Source organism: Callospermophilus lateralis, chromosome 7 (genome assembly GCF_048772815.1).
Source record: "Callospermophilus lateralis isolate mCalLat2 chromosome 7, mCalLat2.hap1, whole genome shotgun sequence".
In the NCBI taxonomy this organism is placed as follows: Eukaryota; Metazoa; Chordata; class Mammalia; order Rodentia; family Sciuridae; genus Callospermophilus; species Callospermophilus lateralis.
In genome coordinates this window covers 110,908,008-110,928,791 of record NC_135311.1, presented here as the reverse complement: position 1 = coordinate 110,928,791, position 20,784 = coordinate 110,908,008, and the positions used below count along the sequence as shown (strand labels likewise).

General features: G+C 41.2%; 1 protein-coding gene across 9 annotated transcripts in view; it reads right to left on the bottom strand.

Moving 5' to 3' along the window:
• The window catches only part of Eri3 (ERI1 exoribonuclease family member 3), a 132,735-nt gene that overhangs the window by 110,039 nt on the left and 1,912 nt on the right, over positions 1-20,784 (bottom strand). For 4 of the 9 annotated variants that reach the window (XM_076860583.2, XM_076860578.2, XM_076860580.2 and 1 more), the window contains exons 2-3: positions 19,972-20,047; positions 7,528-7,805 (exon numbers count right to left, since the gene is read on the bottom strand). The exons of 3 other annotated variants lie outside the window; for them this stretch is intronic. In XM_076860583.2, coding sequence (XP_076716698.1) covers positions 7,528-7,782 — 255 coding nt within the window. In that variant the 5' untranslated portion in view covers positions 7,783-7,805; positions 19,972-20,047. The remainder of the gene's footprint in view (positions 1-7,527; positions 7,806-19,971; positions 20,048-20,784) is intronic. 2 more of the 9 variants (XM_076860579.2, XM_076860581.2) reach the window with 1 other exon arrangement.

Genomic DNA, 20,784 nt, shown 5'->3' with positions numbered 1-20,784 from the left:
TGCCTCTTCATTAATTCTTCATTCCACACAGCTCTTAATGTCAGCCAGCCAGCTGTTTAACTGTTTGAAGGATTTAAACCTCCTTGGTCTACTGAAGATGGGTCCTAGCAGATCCAAATCCAAATTCCCAGTATAAGGGAAGGGAGGTATCTTGCCACTCCCAAGTTACTGTCTCTCCCTAGAGACTTACCAGTCCACCTAACTGCTAACTTCAATGACAGCTGAGATATCTGATTGGCTTCCCTGACAATGCCTCAGAGCCTCAGCTCACATATTTCTACTTTGACCCTCACCCATTTTGCCCAGACTTTATAGGCTCAAATTCTCTCAAGCCACTTATAGCGTTCATATTCCCACAACATTCCAGTAAGAACTTCTATCTTGAAAATGAAAAATACCATATAACTGAGATAGATAATCCAACCAACTCAACAGTTAAATATTCACCAAGTTCAAAGTCTTCATTCTCCCTCTCCTTAATTTTCAACTGTCCTACAAACAAGCTTATAAGCAAGGTCAATGTTCTCAGACTTAGGTCAATTCATCCAGCTTTTACTCTGTGAGCCCCTTCTTTTATCCCTGCTATAACAATGTGAGGCCTCCGGCCTACATGGCCCTCCTGGGTCTCCTAAACTTCTTATAATATAAAACCTATTCACACACCCCACACACACAGACACAATGAGAATGGGGCTGATTACTCTCATTCTTTGTGTCCCCACTATACCAATACTTGCCTGTGTAATAATAATTATTATATTGACTGATGATGGTCACAGGTTCCTGGACTCTGAGCTTCTTGAAGGTAAGACTATTTTTTTGTCTTTATACCACTATAGGTGCTATCCCAAGAGCAAAAATAGGTCTTTTCCTTATCTCTAAGGTGGTGACAATGAAGTCCTCCCCATTCTTTTAGTTGGTTTTCTCAGGTCCAATAAAAACTTTAAAAAGCAGCTCAGTGTCGCTGTTATTTTACAGTCCCTGATTTCATTCACCATTTATCAATGGTCCTATTCTTTAGAGCTGTTCATCACACCAAACTAAGCCTAGTGCCTAACAAAATCTGCATTCCAACAGCTGTCTCAGCCCAGGGGAGGCCAGAGGATAATAAGAAGCTATAGGGGATGTTTCTTGATTTACACTAAATTATGTGGTGATTTTGTTACCAGTGACCCAGTGCTCCCCAAGGAAAATTCTTGGTCCCACCCCCAGGCAACTCCATGGCCTAACTATACACCATGGCAGCTTAAAGGTATAAACCCTGGAGAAGGTGAAGAAACAGTCTGAATAAAGCAAATAAACCCACTTCCATGGTGCCTTGCTATGGCAAACACAGAAAGCAGCACCACCATGTATCGGTACTCCGTGTCCTGAGATGTATGTTTTACCTCTATACTGTGTCTGCTCCAAATAAAGAAGAGCCCTTCAGCTTTCACAAGGAATTACAACACTGCCAAGGCCTGGACCCAGCAAATGCTTGTTCCCATTCAGAGTGTGCTAGTGAGGAGCTGGTAGGAAGAGTTGGAGGGTGGGTGTTATGGGGAGGCCCATCTCTATGGGGGACCACCAGAAAACAGCAGCCTGTGGAAGGGGAGGGGGAAGCACCACATTTATGGAGGCAGTGACAAAAAGGACAAAAGGGCCTAGTGGGCCATCCCATTCCCACCATCAGCACTAACACCCAACAGCAGAATTCATTTATAGTGACCCTGGAAGAAAAGATGTGTTAAAACAGAGATATAACTAAAAAGAAAGGCAATAATTGGTCTGATGGGCAGGGGAGAAATTATTCCAGGAGTCGGAAGCCTGTGCAAGAACACTTACGGCTCACACAGTCGTCATAACTCAGCCCCCTCAAGCATTTTGTGCTCTGCTTATGGTGTTAACTTTAATGTCTTAACATATAACACCATCCACAGTAATACAAAATACTACACACGCCAGATGAGGCTGAGTTATAGTTGCTGTGGGAAGCATAACTTTGAATTTCCTGATTTTGGTGCATTTAATCTCAACCATAATGTTACATTAACGTCGGTTTTGCATTTCATTTCCCAGTTTAGAAGAATAGCGTCAGCGTCTTCGCCTGTTTGTATAGAAAAAAATGCAGGCTGACTGGGTCACAGGCAGAAGGACCAGAATTCAACAGCTGGGCACTCCCGCTCAAAGGCCTGGCCCAACCTGTCCCACTTGGAGGAGCTATTACTGGGATAAGCTTAATGGAAGGAAAAGGTGGGTTCTTTCTCTAGGGCACTGCCTTTCTGTTTATTTGGAAACTGAAGGAACCAAGAATAGAGAGAAGGGGAAAAGCTACCCATGCAGCAAAGAACAATGTTTGTCTTTGGAGGTGAAGGGGTGGGTTAGGTGATTCCTGACTTTCAGCTTTGAATGGAGCAGAAAGGGAATTGATAAAGTTTGGTTTGTAGGGATCTTAATCAATTTCCTATAAAGTTTTCCAAAATATCTCTTTTACAAAAGACTGTAATGATGTTTCAGCTCTAGGTCATACTGAAATCCTCCAAATGCCTCAATATATTATTCCTTCTACTCTATCACCATCAACCCTTCCTCCATCCTGCCCTCCAAAAATAACCTAGCATCTGGACAATTTTCTATAAAAAAGAAACTCTTTTACTCAGTAGTTCTAACTCAAAATGCAGATGGAGTCTCTTTAAGGTTTCTATAAAAAGGGGGGAAAAAAGCCCCTGTGGACAAAGACCAAACACTAGAAAACTTCAACCCCAAAGGTCATTTTTCTCCAAAGTTAAGGGCACTTGAATACAGATGAGAAGGAAAACAGTAGGCAGGGCTGCTGTAGAGCATTGAGAAAAGCAGTACCCAGGAGCCTGATGGACGGCCAGAGAGGACTCAGGGAGGCAGCAGCCAGGATGTCAGCTCCCCAAATGGGGAGAGCTGTGTTGCCCCTCCCTTACTAGCCGTCCAGACAGATGAGGTTACTTCCTCCTCCCCATGAGCTGTGGCCTATACCTCATTTTCCTCACTTACATTTACTTTGGTCTCTTCTGAACACTGAGGTGGTGAGAGAACTTGCCCTGAGGTTAAAGATGCACAATTAAAGATCCCACCAAAGCTTTCAGGCTGCTCTCTGGGCCTCAGGGTCAGAACAACTATCATTCCATGCACATCCACACCAAAATGAGCAAAGTGAACTCCTGCTAGTAAGGACAAAGAAGCCACTATTCTCCTAAACCAGATAAAAATCTACTTCTATATCAGGAAACAATTCCTAAAACAAGAAAGGAGCTACGTTCCTGAAATTTAGAGGCTTTAATACATTATAAACTATCTAAATTAACATTTAAGTGAAAAAATGTTTTCCAATGAACAATAGTTTCATATTTGAGGAATACCTATCATGTTAATCTGAAGCAAAACATGTAAAACAAATAAAAAGAGTGCAACAACCAAAACACAAAAGCCTATTATTGGCAAACCAACCACTGCAGTTTCACCTAGTTGAACAAAGTACAAAAATAAACAAAAACGATGACAAATGGAAAATACCAGATGTTTTACTATATTTATAACCAATATTGTTACTCACCCAAGTACGACAGAGCTTACACCTGTTAGATTTTCATGATGGCATTCCTTGAGGATAGTCCCAATAAGCTGACTCAGGGATTTCTGAAAACCAGAGACAGATGAGCCCATGCAAGCCTCCAAAGGGCCTTGGCCCAAAACCTGTTTCTGCCTCCTATGCACCCAGAGTCATGATGTACTCTAGAAGAATCAAAAGTATACTAGGCAGAGATCATGGGTATTAAAAGCTCTTAGGAGCTGGTCAAGAGAGGAGCTGTGATGGTTTTCATTCATGATCCCAGTTCCACCCACAGGAGGCAGGCAAACTTTACCCATAAAGAATCTGTCAAGAGGAGAGACATCACTCCATTCTGAGAGAGCACTATGGAAAGCTGACCTTCTAACTGACTTGCATAGAACATTCTAGCCTTTTATTCTCTTTGGAAGTTCCTTCTCATCTCAAATTTCAAACTTTCCTATTTCCATTTAAATTTATTTTTGTCCTGATTAAAATGAAGAGCAAGTTATTATCATACTCCTTGGAACAACTACTCCCACATGATGAAGTTATTTAGTATGGATGAGAAATCAGTTGCCCAAAATGTAGTCCATTCCTCTTCTTTCTTACTGAATATCATTTTTTTGCCTGAAATGATTTTTGTTCCCCTCATCCACACTTTATCCTTTTCCCCCGTTTCCCATGCTGACTAGAAGACCTAAAGAACCTGACCTATAATGAACTCACTAGAAGGATGCTGTCCTACCTGAAACTAAAAATTTCTGTAATCTATTTTCTTAGCTTTCCCTGAATCCTATGATGAGCCTGCTACTTGCAATCCCTAAAGAAGACCCCCACACAAATACACCAAAAAACAGGGGGGAGGCTTTAAGTTATTAATAACAACAGATCTTAAGCTGCCTATCCCTTTTCTGAGGGTGATCCAAAGAGTAGTCCAACATAGATGTGTGGCCCTAAACTCACCTTCCTACCTGTTGATCAGAGCATTGTAGAGGCTTAATGAAGTTGAGATACATTACATTTATCACTTGCCCTAGATGCACTCAAATCCATCACTATGTCACAGCAAGAAGTTAGATTGATCTGACAAGATTTGCTCTTCTTCACAAACCCATGTAAGTTATTACTCAGTACCCCATGCTCTTCTAGCTGTTTGCTGATTGATTATCTGACGATCAGGTCAAGTATCTTCTCTGGAATCACAGTAAACTAACAGGTATATAATTTCCAAGATCATTCGTATTCCTCTTTTAAAGATAAGACAGCAAATGCTTCTTCCTGAGTTCTCTAAAGCAACAGCTAATGCTTTGCTAATAATGAACCAGGGCAGCCAATTCCTTAAGTGCCCTTGGAATCACATCATCAGGGTTCATTGATTCTGGAGGTAATCTTTAATCAGGCTCAGATCCTGGTAAACAGCATGAGATTCTAACTTAGCCTGAATCTGGAAAGACCTGGTGACTAAGAGAAGAAAGTTTGTGATACAGTGATTTAAATCTATACTATATCTTCAGCACTGTAAAAGATAGATATATAGATACATTAAAAGAATAATAGTTTGACAGAGAGATTAAAAGGTGACACTTAAAAACCCAATTGAGGGGCTGGGGCTGTGACTCAGTGGTAGAGTGCTTGCCTAGCATGTGTGATACACTGAGTTTGAACCTCAGCACCAAATAAACAAATAAAATAAAGGTACTGTGTCCATCTACAACTAAAAAATGTATTTAAAAAGAAAAAAAAAGTTTTGAGCTAGGCATGGTGGTGCACACCTATAATCCCAGTGGCTCAGGAGGCTGAGGCAGGAAGATTTCAAGTTCAAAGCCAGCCTCAGCAACAGTAAGGTGCTAAGCAACTCAGTGAGACACTGTCTCTAAATAAAGTACAAAATAGGTCTGGGGATGTGGGTCAGTGTTCGAGTGCCCATGAGTTCAATCCCTGGTACCCCAAAAAAACCAAAAACCTGAACAAACAAACAAAAAAAACCAAATGAGACACAAATTAGACTCTATCTTCAGGAATACTGGCAAGACCCTCTGCAGGACATCAGAACAAAGCTATATAATTATGAGTTTATAATCTAACTGAAAAGATAAAGGAACACACATCCATAAGCACATCCTAGAGGAAGCAGAAAGCAGCAAACACCATAACAGAGGTGCCAAACAATTATAAAGGGTCAGAAGAGGGATGAATCACATGTAAGAGAGATGTCTTAAATTTTAGATTCCTGTCCCATTAAGGCTTATTCAATGACTGAAACCTAATCTGTAAGGGAAATGGAGTGTTAGGACATGGTTCTCTGATTCTCAACTTAGAAGACTCTACTTAACCAAAACTCCCAACCTACCACACAGGCACATCCACCATGTCAGAGAAACCCCAATAGTTTGAGAAGGCAAAGATCAGACTTTACGGCACAGGCAGGAACAAAAGTCAGAGAAAGTTAAGTGTGGCTTACTCCTAGGCTGTATTCCCTTTTATCCAAAGTTCCTTCTCTTAGGGTATTATCCATATCCAGCTTGTCTTCCAAGGCCTCCATAGGCATGATTCCAATGCCTCTGAGGCACACCATTATTTTAACAGAGAACAGGAAAGAGGAGAGGAGAGAGGAAAAAAGGGTTGTGATGTCTGCTTTAGGCGAAATAATTTATCATTCTAAAGACAGACCCATTTCTGGGGGAAGAGGGCATGAGAAATAAAGCCAGTTTATCTCTGAATGGACCCCCAAAGTACCCAATGCTGAAGGTCCTCTTCTCCTCTTCCTACTTACTCTTACTGTAACCTGCTCCCAGACCAACAAATCTATGCATCCCCAAATTACATACTATATAACCTAGCCCTGTAGAGAAGAGTTACAGTCCTAGAGCCAGGCATACCCGAGGCCCATTGCAATGAACTGCCACATAGGCTCCTGACCACTTCCCTCAAAGCAACCACCAAGCACTTAAACATGATTCAGCATAGTTGTCTCTCTGCTATTAATCCAAGCTTCCTAGCAGCATAACTTTTAAAGGTAAAAGGTCTTTTTACCCAGCTGGTGACTAAGGGGGAAAAAAAAGCAAGCAAAAGAAATTTTCTTTTCCAAAAGATCAACAACAGTACTTGTTCAGGTTATCTAATGCTACATAACAAATACACCAAAACTTGTGGCTTAAAGCATCAACAATCATTTGTTACTTCTTACAGTTCCTATGAGTCAGGAATTTGGAAGTGGCTTGGCCTGCTGAAGATCTCTCCTGAGGTTGAAGTCAAATGTTCACTGGGGCCGCAGTCATCTGAAGGCTTGACTGGAGCTAGTGAATTCACTTCCAAGATGCCTCACTCACATGGCTGCCAAACTGGTAGTAACTTTTGGATTAAAGCCTCAGTTCTAATGTACCTGTCCACAGGATTGCTTGAGTATCTGTGTAGCACAGTGGCAGGCTTTCACCAGGGCAAGTGGTCCAAAAAAACAAAGTAGACTGCAATTTTTTTTTTTTAACTTAGTCTCAGAAATCACACGTTGTCTCTTCTGCTATAATCTATTGATTAGACAGGGCTATCCTTGGTTCAGTGTGGGAGAACTTCCAAGGGTGTGAATCCCAAGAGGTAAGGATCACTGGGGGTCAATATGGAGGCTGACTACCACAGTATTCCCTAAAAGAACAAGTAGCAGTGGCAGAAGAAGGGAGGAAGGAAATGAAAGGAAAGGAAAAGAGGAGAATGGAAGAGAAGGAAATATTTTGATTCCCAAAAGCTGAGACCAGAAAAAAACAATGTGCCCAGTTTTCCCCAGAGACTTCTCAGGTCTACCTTTCCCTAGCATACCTGGACCAAGTCCTGCTTCCTAGGTAGAAACTCCAGATGAACAGCTAAAACCCAGGAAGACATGAGAAAACCGCTCTGGGTCCCAGGTAGCAAGATGCTCCTCCCTCCCTTCTTGCCCACCCCACCTCTTCTAAAGCAATGATTGCAACAGTTACCTGAGGATGAATCTGTGGCTTGTCACACGTGGCCTCAAAGTCCAGCACTAAAAAGTAGTGATACCTCTGGGGAGGAAAGGACACCATTGCCGCCATGGATGCGCCAAAGCCGTGGGCCGCCAGCTTTCTGGTGGATATGGAGCAGAACTCCGGAACACCACAAGGAGAAAATAAGTGGGAGCCCAGCACTTTTCTCGCTCTTGAAAGTAAATACGAAGAAAATCGAGCTGCTCCAGTCTGTAAAGGTGCTAGCATTGAACATCCAGAAGCATCTAAAACTTAGGGGAGGAAAGTTAAAAAAACAAACAAAACAAACAAACAAAAAACACAGAGAGCCTGGGTTACTCCCCTCCCACTGTGGCCTTGTTCCATCTAGTCTTCAGGAATGTCCCTGCAACATGAGCCACTCCTCGGGGTTTCTAGGCCCCTTTCTAAATCACGGTATCCATTACTAAAGTTCAGGACCCTAAAACCAGCACCTGCAGCATTATTACAGCTCTGAGTCTCCCAGATCATTCTCAAAACAACATGCAGCACTGGCCTTCATCTTTAAACTGAGCTCTAGTTCAAAAGGGAGCAAAGAGAAAAATTCTGTGGTCACTTCCCAGGTGGCAACAGTTAACTTTAAAGCGAAGTGTCCCAAAGTTAACATGAGGTGACCCAGTTGCACAATCAGTCCTGGGAGTTAAGTAGACCCCCACAAACAGCCAGAAATGTCCAAGGCTCTCTCCTTAGCTCTGCTACATGCCATTTGACCTGGGTTGTCCTGTGTCTTGACATCTCTGCACACCAATGTGAAAGTGTGAAAGCAAACAAAGCAAATCCTAGGGGAATTTGCTCCCAACATTCTGGTGACTTCCCAACCCTGACACTGGTAAGCAGCACCCTGGGGGAATGAATAGGGCCTGGAGAGCACAGCTGGCAACAGCCTCAGGCCTCCTCATTTGCTGCCATTCAGACTCACTCTCTCCTAAAGGCCCTGAACGACTGTGGGACTTTTTAAATAGGGAAGGAAAAAGAGAAAACCCAGATGTGGCAGTAATGGGAGCTTTGCTAAAAGTCTAGTAAAGTTTTCTGAGTGAACATGTGCAAGGAAAAAAAAAATCATTTTTCCTTTACATTTTTCCTTTAAATTTGCAGTATGTCTGCTCCTCAGAGGGCTGACTAAATATAAAAATCAAAGCCTCAGTTTTACTCACAAATAACTCAAGTTTCAAAAAAAATAAATAAGGAACAAAGCAACAATTTTGTCTTTCTTCCTTTTATACCTAACACTCAAATTTCCTTCAACTTCTCAAACAAGAAATCCTACCACTCAATACAGATATAACCATAATTTATCCTTTTTGAGGCCCCATTTCAACATAGCCAAATGCGATTGCCTCAGAATGGCTGTGAACACCTGGCTCTCTCCACATCAGGTAGTGGGGACAGCACACTGTGAATCCCAAAGCATACTCAAAGGCAATGAGGTCACTATTACCTGGGCAAAAAAAAAAAATGGACAATGTCACATTATCACTTCTTTTTTCCATTTCTCTCCTGATTCACTAAATGAGTACAATCATTTGCCTGTGTTAGGATATGTGCTAGTGTAGGTCTTTAATTTCCCCAAATGAATGAAAACCAAAAGTATTTTAAGTTCTTCATGGATCCTGAACAAGCACAGCACTTGCTTATAGTCTCCCCCAAAATGTAGCCAAACCTCCTCAACCCAGGTGACAAAGGCTAGCTTGAGTTTCATTATGGAATCTCTTGAAAAGGCAAAAGGGCCAACATCCCTTTGAAAACCAGAATCTAAAATAACTTATCACATCACCTACTCCTGAATAGTACTGGGAAACCTTATTGAGATGGCAGACACCCATCTGCTAATTTGGATCAAAAGTCCCTCTCTAACCCCTTGAAATCAGACCACATATAAAGACTTTTGAAATCTTTAACCTTCTCCAATATGTCTATAGTATATGCAGCATAGATAAACTCTTATCTGCAAAATACAGGCAATTAAGCATCATGATGAATGAGGACTTCCAGGTTTGAGTTCAGACTTTATCACTAAATAGCCATGGCACCTTGGACAAGCTCTGTTCTTCAATTCCTCACCTGTAAAATGACAATAACACCACTACCCACTCTTTAAGTGAGAAAGAAATGCAACAACACATGTAAAGCACTAACAACAATGTATGGGACATAAGGGGTGAATAAATATTAGCTTACTATTATCACTACTATCATACAGTAGGCTATGCCCACCTGGCCAAGCCTGGATCCTCATATCCCCAGCCTATAAGTCTAATTAATGCATCAGGCAGCCTCGGGGAGTTACATCATCCATCCCTAGAATGCTCCAGACCACCCATAGAGCACGTTATATACACCCTATCCCTTCCCATGAACAACACATGGATGGCTAGTTCTCTGGCCTGTAGGCCTTATTTTCTCACCTGATTTCACCCATATCAAAAGGCATCTCTTATAGGAAATCTTAACAAAAGACATTAGAAGGCTAGGCCTCCACATGTCAACAGTCACTGGTTCCTTACTTCCTTTCTTCTAACAACTAAGTTCAGTTCAAATCAAGGAAAGAGGATAGCTCTTCCTCTTCCCTTCCTGAAAAATTTAATCCTATAGCAGAAGAAGGTACTGCTTACATCAGCTGGGGGGGAGATGCAGAGGTGTGGGGGAAGAGTCAGAGCCCAAGCAGGGCTAAGAGGGCATCCTTAAAGATGTGGGAAGGTGTGCAGCATGTCAGAGCCAAAGACAGGTGAGGAGGCATTCATGTCCAGGGCAGTCTACTCTGGGGAGTCATGGGCAGGATAAAAGAGGCACTCAGGAGTGACTGAAACAGGGCAACGGCCAGCAATGGGAGACTGGTTACACACAGAGGGATTGAGCAAAGAAATACATACACTAAAGATAATGGGAACCAGGTTTCTCACTGTTAAAGAAAGTAGTTAAAATATGAAAAGGGTGCCAGGCTTGGTGGTGCACAACTGTAATCCCAGAGGCTCAGGAGGCTGAGGCAGGAGGATCACGAGTTCAAAGCCAGCCTCGGCAACTTAGCAAGGTGCTAAGCAACTCAGTGAGATCCTGTCTCCCAATAATACACAAAAAAGGGCTGGGGACATGGCTCAGTGGTTAAATGCCCCTAGGTTCAATACCTGATACAAAAAAAAAAAAAGGAGAAAATAGGTAGTGCCAGATTGGAACTGGCAATTAAGAGTACAAACTCATGGTTTCTGCCTTAGACCTGGATATTTAAGTGTAGATATATTTAGTATGAGTAGATATGTATGTGTGTGTGTATATACACAAATTACATATATATATATACATACACACACAAATATACATATTCACACACACATAAATATTTTCTAGTTCCATCTAAAGAAGAGCCGGGAAGCAGCACCACTCAGTTGGCTTCTAAATACCATTCTCTATTAAAAGAACCTGAGTTGCAGGGCGAGGTGATGCTTGCCTGTAATTCCAGTGGCTTGGGAGACTGAGGCAAGTTCAAAGTGCCTCAGTGAGACCCTGTCTCTTAAATAAAATACAAAATAGAGCAGGAGATATGGCTCAGTGGTTGAGTGCCCCTGAGTTCAATTCCCAGTAGTGCCCCCCACCCCCCGGCCCAAAAAAAGAACCAGAGTTCCTTGGAGAAATGGCTGGTTCCAGGGCTATGGCAGAAAAAGAACAAGATAGGCCTGGAAAATCCTGTTGTACCAGAAAAATCACCTTGAAAGGCTTCTATTGACCAATAATTAATGATAGTAATGGATTAAAATACATTGAATAAACTAGGGAAACTATGAGTCCAAAAAAATATAAATGAATAAAACTAAAGTTAATTGAGGGATATTTACATAGTTTCAAAGTATCTCTCCATAAAATGCTTATTAACTATAAAAAGAAATGATTTTATAATGCAGAAGTTTGACAGACATCACCTTAATCAACTGATCAAAAATAAACATCATCTGTAATATCAATTAAAATCACATGCCATCTGAAAGATACAATAGGAACAAAGCATTATTTCTACAACATTTTGTTGAATGGGCACAACCTGAATCTAATCATGAGAAAATAAAAAAATAAACCCTAATTGAAAGCCAATCTACACAATAACCATCCTGTAATCTTCAAATGTGTCAAGGTCATGAACATCAAGGAAAGTCAAAAAAGACACTAATAATACTTGATAACTAAATACAATCCATGATTCTGAACCATATCATTTTGCTACAAAGAACATTCCTGGGACAACTGGTAAAACTTGAATGGGATTTGTGAGTTAGATGGAGGTGACATACTAATGTCAATTTCCTGATTTTGATGGTTGTATTGTGGTTAAGAAAATGTCCTTGCTTGTAGGAAATACAAAGTGTTCAGGACGATAGGGCATTAGTTTGGGAACTTAACCCTGAAATAGTTCAGGAAAAAATTCTTTGTGCTGTATTTACAACTTTTATGTAAATTAGGACTGTTTCAAACTTTTAAAAAATCCATATGCAGGCCTGGGGGTGTAGCTTAGTGGAAGAGCACTTGCCTAGCATGCATAAAGCCCTGGGTTCAATCCCCAACACTGCAAAATAAAAAATAATACTAAAATATAAATAAAGTCTGTATATGATGTGATCTAAAATATAAAAACCAGAACAAGTGGTATGTGAAAAAGAGAGAGAAAGAGAGACAGAGACAGAGGGAGGGAAGGAGAGAGAGGGAGGGAGGCAAGGAGAGAGAAGGAGGGTGAGAGAGAGGGAGAGAGATATCTCCCCACCGTGTACCCTCTGGCAGCAAGTTTGGCAAAAGCGAGCCCTAAAGCATCCCCTCAGCCCGAACAGTCTCTATCAAGTTGAGTCTTCATCAGAAGAGCCCCTCACTGGCACTGAGGCCCCCAGACAGCTACTCAAGAAACACCTCAGCACTCCCTACATGATATTCCACCTGTTCTTGTACCTCCTGGCAGCTGAAGGGCTTCTCTTTCATATTGATGTCTTTGTACTTTAGTTACAGGTTTGAAGAATATAAGTCTCGCAGTTTACAACCTCAACTGGATCCTTGAATATTTAGTTAAGGGGCAGAACTTAAAAAGAAACAGTTTATGATTCTCTGTATTTCTGCAAACTATCTTTAATCAGGGAACAAGATTTACACATTTATTCTCAGACCTCCTTTTACTTCTAACAAATTAAATGTAGTAAGCAGCCTACAACAAGGGGGAATATGAATGATTCTCTCCTCAAAATGAAGGGATTGGTCCTCCAAAGGGGACAGAAGAGGGGTAAATATGGACTGCCCTAGGGCCAGCCTGATTTGGAGAAACAGGTCTGCGCCACAGCCCCTGGAGAACGGTCTCTGTACAGCATATTTACACAACAGACACCAATGGCTCCTCTGCAGCCATTACTGTCTATCAGGTAAATAACACATGTGCCAAGACACACATTTAATGAGGGAAATAATATGCCTTTATAAAAAGACTCAATCTGTATTTACCTGAGAGACCAAAGAAGCACCAAATCACCAGATTAGTGGAACCACAGAGGAGTCGTTCTGGTGTCTTGGGTAAATAGACATTTTATAGCCTCCATTACTAGAAGGGGGAAGGGAGAGTAGAGGGAGGGGGTCATTCTTCTACTCCACATACACAGGCCAGGGGAGCCTCAGGGATGGGACAAGCAGAGGAGTCCATCAGGAAACACGTGGTCTATTCCACTCCACCTCCCCAACCACACAGACTTAGAATCTTTGGGAACATGGGGATTGATAGCATCCCTGTATTCAATCCATGCCATTAAAAATCAGACTGGGAGGCAGGGGTATCTTCCAGATAAACTCCAAGATACCAGAGGCAGTTCCTGTGTTCAACTAACTAGAAATAACCTGAACCACTAGAACTTTAGCTTCTTCAGTTTTCTGTCCTAGGGCAAGTCTCTGCCCAGGTCTGACCTATAGCATCACAGGTGCTCAGGCCCTGAGTCACAGAAGCAACAACAAAGAACACTGTACCATCTGTTTGTAACTCACCTAGTCCCAAGCTTTGTCTTAGGCAGCAAAAAGTTACTTGGTAAGGACATAAATAGACCGCATGCCTTCAAGAATCATAATCTTCAATTAAAGAATGTATCCTTACTACCACAAATCTTTCCATGAAAATCAAACAGTTAAAAGTAAAAGAAAACCTCAGAGGCAACACAGTCTAGTCAGCCTGTAGAAATTAAGCCCAGGAAGAAAAAGGAGCACCCAAGGTTCACACAGCAAGAAAGAAAAAGAACAGAACCAGGTCTCTAGAACTAGGCCGTGGCTCCAGTGCAAGGAGTAGAGCTCTCCACTCATCCCCCAATCTTCTCTACAGTCTCATAGAATAGACAGGAATCTAAAGGCTCTGTCTATTCCACTCAAGACTACAAACTGGAGAAAAAAGAAACCATGATATAACCCACAAACTCTATACGACTTTCTGATGACCCCAACGTGATAAGGAAGGAAGAACTCTAAAGGAGGACCCTCACCTCAACAAAACACTCTACTCCTCTTTGCAACCTGTCACTGCCCTTATCCTATAACCACAGCTTCTGCTCCAAGGCAGGGCTAAGATGAGCTTCCCGCTTCAGAAACAACTGCTAATCCCAAATTACCTAAGGACTTTCACCAAAGGCTTACAAGAACACCAGATTCTTATGGCAACAACAAAGCCATAGCAGGCTAGCTTCAACTGGTCCATCTCAACAGCTCAAAACAGCACACATCAAGAGGCAACTATTTATAATTTGCTTGCTGTTTGCTAAACCATCAGCATGCTTACAACTTGGTCAAACTCTTTCCAGGGACCAAAGTTGGACGACATCTCAGTATAGTCCTACAAGTCAGCTGCCCCTCCATTACACACAAAAGGACATAAAGTCTTGTTTCCTAAGGTACAGCAAATAAGATAGGGAGGGAGGGATGATCATACTGTTTAAATATCTTCTAGGCTCTTGCTTTCAAGATGGAGAACTGGTGTTGAAGCAGAGCCATACAATCTAGTTGTTAAAACACTTGGGTCAGAAAAATCTATGTTCAAATCCTGACTCTACTGCATATTCTTTGTAATAATAGCTAAAATAATACCAATATCTTGGGTTCAATTCAATAAAATAATGTATGTACAATGCCCTGCACGATAGTAAGTGCTCAATAAAAGGGAGCTACAGTTAAAACATGAAAAAGAGGAAAGGGAAACACCATTTTCTGTGTTGGTGATTTATAGATCTTAATCTCATTTAATCCTACCAAATGTCAAGCAAAATGGTTAACACTATTTCCATTTTACACCTGAGGAAACTAAAGCTAAAAGGTACCCAACTCTTTGGGTACTCTTAGTTTCCTCTACCATGTTTGATGGCCCACATTTCCACACTTGACGGATTCTCCATCGGTCACAGGGCTAACAATGCATATCAATTTTAATTTTTCTTTCTTTCTTTCTTTCTTTTTTTTGTACCAGCGGTTAAATCCAAGGTACTTTTCCACTGAGCCACATCCCCAGGTCTTTTTATTATGAGACAGGGTCTCCCTAAGTCTCTTAGGACCTCACTAAGTTGCTGAGGCTGGCTTTGAATTTGCAATCCTTCTGCCTCAGACTCCCAAGCTGCTGGGATTACAGATGTGCACCACCATGCCCAGAAAAATCTAATTTTTTTTTTTTGGGGGGGGTGCTGGGAATTGAACCCAGGGCTTTGTGCATGCTAGGCAACACTCTACCACTGCCCCAGCCCCAATTTTTTTTTTTAAGTAAGGTGTGATTTTAACCAGAAGTAACTCAAACTTAGGCAGTGATTAAACCTAAATCAACCAAATTTGATTTCATAATAATTTTAAAAAGAAAAACAAATTACAGCCCTGAGCACAAAAGTAGGAACAGGAAGGGATGTCTTGAATTAAAACACAATGGAGAATTCAAAGCTCCTTCTCAAATACAATTCCAGAGGTGCAAATCTTCCCACCTTACAGAGTGAGAAACTGGCAGGAGGAAGGTTATAATCAGCTCTTGCCCAGGTCCCCAAATGTGACATCTCCTTTTCCAAATCTGAACTTTTGCAAATGCTACTCCCTCTATATTGGAATGCCCCTCTATTTTTCACTAGGCAAATTATCAACCCTTCTCCAAAACCCAGCTCAAATCTCCCTCTTTTAATAGCTCTGATAACCCATCAGAAAGTTAATTGCTTATTATTCAGTAACGCAGTTTATTCTTATTTTGTAACTTTTCTCTAGGTTAGATATCTGTTTTCCTTCTAGTAATAATTTTCAAGGAGTTGAGAAAAGAATAGAAAATAGTTATATATAGGCATTTGTGTGCATGTTTATGTAAAAAAAAAAAGCATATCAGATATACTAATGCCTTGACTTTTTTTGAGGCTCCTTCATGTACTTTAAAATTTCATATACAGCATTAAAGAAGGGCATGAGATTTATTTATTTATTTATTTGTTTGTTTATTTATGGTACCAGGGATTGAATTTAGGGGCACTCGACTACTGAGTCACATCCCCAGCCCTATTTTGAATTTTATTTAGAAATAGGGTCTCACTGAGTTGCTTAGCGCCTCACTAAATTGCTGAGGCTGGCTTTGAATTCGTGATCCTCCTGTCTCAGTCTCCCTAGCCGCTGGGATTACAGATGTGTACACCACACCCAGCAAGATTTATTTTTTAAATCTAAATGGTGAAAGAGTTTTAAAAGCTTGAGAAACACTGAGTTAGACCCTTAGGTGCAAGGACTACATTTTGTTCATTTCTGTATTCCCAGTATCCAGCACAGGGTCAGGCACAAAGTTAAGTACGAGTGTGCTGAATGAATTAATATGCCCAAAGTCCACTGCTCTGGAATTAGAACATGCCAGAACAGAGCAGGGCCCAGGCACCAAACAAAGGTTCTTTCTTTCTTTCCTTCCTTCCTTCCTTTCTATTCTTCTCCCAGTCCACCCCATTCTGTCCTCCTCAGTTGAGAGAGAAAGAGAAAGAGAAATTGCCTTGGTGCCAGAATACTATTAAAAGGATTAATTTAGGGACCGGTGTTTGGACTGTCACATCCAATCACTACCCACAGATCTACAGCTTCCCAAATCAGGCTCATGCAAAGAGGAATCAATTGCAAGGACACAGAGGGTCTGAACAGGCATACTAATGGCCTCCCGAGGTGCCAGCGGCCAGCTTTGACACTCCCATAAATTATCTGCCTTTTGATTTTACCTGTAGCTGTGGGGCACAAGGCACAATTTTGAACATATCAAAGCAATCTCTTGTAACCCAAGATTCCCCAAGGAATGTCCCCAAAGGAGAAAAGGCTAAAAACAACAACCCAAAGGGAATCTGCTTCCCAACAGGTCTGGTCCTAGCAGTCATCAAACATTAAAACCCAAACGAACCAAAGAGATACAGTAGGACTCAAATGAAGCCTCAAAGATATGGACAAGGCATGTATCAGACTGCAGTTCTGAAATGACTACACATCTCCCACTCAAGGAAAGAGAAATCACAGCAATAAACAAACGCAATTTCATCTGGAGGCAAATGTGCGCTAGCTTTGACAGTAAGTCACAGTATGACTTTGGGCAACTCACTTAACCTTGTTGGGCCTCAGTTTCCTCACATGGTAGCAAGGAAATGAATACTATTTGAAAAACTTCCTGCAGTGGTGGTAAAAGCAATCTAAAAAATTCAAGAGGCACTTTACAAAGATGCAGGGCCTCAAGGGTGGCAATATCAATAAATGGCCCCAGACAAATAAGAAGGTATGATTAGTCACAGGTGAAATTTACTGGGAAACTGCTCATTCAACTCACTTTACTGACGGTGTTGAGACTAAGGTCCATGCCCCAAAAAATGCTGGGATTCTGAATGGAACTCCTGCTGTGTGCAAATTTTCCATTAGGCAGGACAGTGCCTTGCTTTTGTTGTAACTTCCTCCTATGTGCTGGCTCTCACCACCAGGGCTGTTTCTATCATATGGACACAATGACAACTGTGCTGACTCTAAAGTACTTGTCAACTATTTCCTGCTTTAAAAAAAAAATAAATAATTGTGTAAAATATTATTAGTAATAAAAATGTATCTAGGCACTGTGCTAACAGCTTTATATACATTACCAAAGCCTTTAACCAACCTATTAAGTCCTCTATCTCCATTTTACAGATAGGAAAGTGAAACTCAGAGAGCTAAGTCACTTGTGCAAGGTCACATAAACACTACTATCAGAAGCCTATACGTTGGGCCAAGTGCAGTGGCACATGCCTGTAATCCTAGCAACTCGGGAGGCTAAAACAGGAGGATTGCAAGTTCAAAGTCAGCCTCAGCAACTTAGCAAGGTCCGGTCTCAAAACACAAAACTTAAAAAAGAAAAAGGTGGGGGTGGGGCTGGGGATGTGGCTCAGTGGTTAAACGCCCATGCGTTCAATCCCAGTAACACCCTCCCCCCCACCAAAACAATAACCTACAGTTTGGGGTGGAACCTACAAGCTTCCCTCTAGCAATGTGGAAGACAAAAGTCAAAAGCAAACACAGGGCTCTGTGCTATAATCTCATTAGACATTCAACAAATACTTTATTTGGTTCCTGTGCCTGACACATCATCATATCTGAACCAGGAAACAATTTCTAAAATTGGGAAAAGGTTATCAGTCTGCTGCAAGCAAGGAAAGGAGAGACTGAGTAGAACAGAAAGAGGACAATTCCCTAGAAAGCTTAGGAAAATGGGTCAGTTTCTGTGTGTATAGTTCAAGTAAGTTCAAAGCAACTGACATTAAGCCATGAACCCTAAAACCAATATCCCTTCCAGGGCTTTATTTATTCCATACTTCCTTCAATAGAAAATAGTTCCCGGAGCTGGGGGTTGTGGCTCAATGGTAGAACACTTGCCTAGCATATGCAAGGAGCTGGGTTCAATCCTCAGCACCACATAAAAATAAATAAATAAAATAAAGGTATTGTGTTCAGCTACAACTTAAAATACTTCCACAAAAGGGGAAATATAAAATGCTATCCATGTAACTGCCACAGCTTCCTTATTGGTCCATTTCAAGTATTATCTGTCCCCTTCAATCCATTCTTCACACTGACATCAAAGCAAACTTTCTATAACACAAAACTAACATCACTCTATTACCTAAATCCTTTTAATGGCTTCCTACTATTCTTAAGGGACAGCAAACTAGAGTCCATATATTAAATACAGATGCCACCTGTTTTATAAATAAAGTTTTATTGAAATTCAGCCATGTTCATTCATTTTCAAACTGTCTATGGCTGCTTTCACACATAACTGCCAAGTTGTGTAAAGCAGCAACCACAAAGGATCAATATTTATTATCTTGTCCTTTACAGAAAAGATTTACCAGTTTCTAATCTTTTTCTACCCACCCACATAACTCCAGGTCTAATTCTAAGAGTTTATAAAGCTCTGCCATCAACTTATCTTTCCTGCCCTGCGTACTAAGCACTGTTTAAATCACACTGGACTTTCTCAAACTCAACAAAGCTCTGACACTTGGCTCCTTGTGTTTTCATCTAAATCTAGGTGAAGTGGTTACTTCCTCTGAGAAGCTGTTCCTGCATACAGTCTGGGTTAGGGACACTTCTGCACTCCCAAAGAACTTGCACTTCCTTTACTAGAGCACTCTCAGGTATAACTAACTGCCTCTTTACTATCTGTCTCTCCCATGAATTTTTAAGTTCTTTAGTGGCAGGGACAGTGGCTGTCTTGTTCACCATTACAATTCCAGGAACTAGCAAATTGCTTGGCTCTTAGTTATTACACAAACTGCCTCCAAGACCTAGATAATAATCATCAGAGTCTGCCTTTTTAGCAAGACCCTGATCCTGGCAAAATGGAGACAGGTTGGGACTAGCTATTCACTTAAAGCTATTCACACAACTCAAATTAAACCAATATCACAAAGGCTTTGGTCAAATACATTAAGAGTCAAATGTTGGGATGGAGTTGTGGCTCAGTGGTACAGCACTTGCCTAGCATGTGTGAGGCACTGGGTTTGATTCTCAGCACCATATATAAATAAATGAATAAAATAACCAACATCTAAAAAAATATTAAAATAAAAGAATCAAACGTATGTGTTTTATCCTCTTGTATTAAGACATGTATTTCTCAGGATAAAGGACTATTCTAGCTCTATTCAACCATCCTGAAAGTAAAGGGTGTTCATGAGATGCCCATTAAAAAAATCATGAGAGAGCTCAAGAGTCTGAATCCCCAATTTCAATTCTCAATTTAAACTCTTAGGGAAGTTTCCATAGGTTTTGAGCATATGCTGCCTAATAAAAGAAGCTACAGAAAATCAATCTGCACCAGTCCCACCCCCACCCCCACCCCCACCAAGCCCAAATACTGATAAAGAAGTCAAGTCAAACTTGACCATGCAACAGGATTCTCACCTCTCCTTACTTCGAAGATGCCAAGACTGGCAGCTGGGGATGCTGAAGGTTCTGTGAGAGCTGGAAAGCCCCAATGCTGTGGACAAACACACATCTCTGCAACAAGTCTATTTCAACACAAAGGATCAAATCCCCACTAAGGATCATACTTCACCTCAAATTCCTAAACTCAAAACTTTGGGATAACAGCTATCTATGAAGAAAAACAGTTTCCTACAGAACTTCCAGAAGCTATTAGTACCATATTTGTTTTTGGAATGATGGATTTCATGTTCTCTAGTAATATCCTTTTCTTGGTAAGGAGACTTACTTCCTAGAAACATCAAATATTTACAATGTCTGAGCCTGGGCTGAGAAAGATGGCCATGAAGTGGTGGCTCACTAGGTAATTTCAGAATCCTATCTAGACAAGGAGATACTAGTAAGGCTGACAACATTCCAAACTCAGGAACTAAGGCTAGGTTAGGACTGAGGCAGGGGTTAGTTGCCACAAACCCACAGGCCATATTGCAAATGGCCACAAATACCAGGAAACACTTTCAGGATATTTCCAATTCTGCTTCAAGTTCTAAGAAAGTCAAAGTAACCAAACCCCAACTCAAACCATCAATGGACACCTATCCTATTTATCACCTAATTCAGATTTTCCAAAGAACCAGAAGTTGCATGATGATCCTATAAAGCTAGTGATGTCCTTTACACAAAGAAGCACAAGTGGAACCAATACATTCCTGTCTACCATTATACACATTTAAGACTTCATTCTACTCAGGTCCTCTGGGAAAAGGCCACTCACTAACTTACCCCACCACA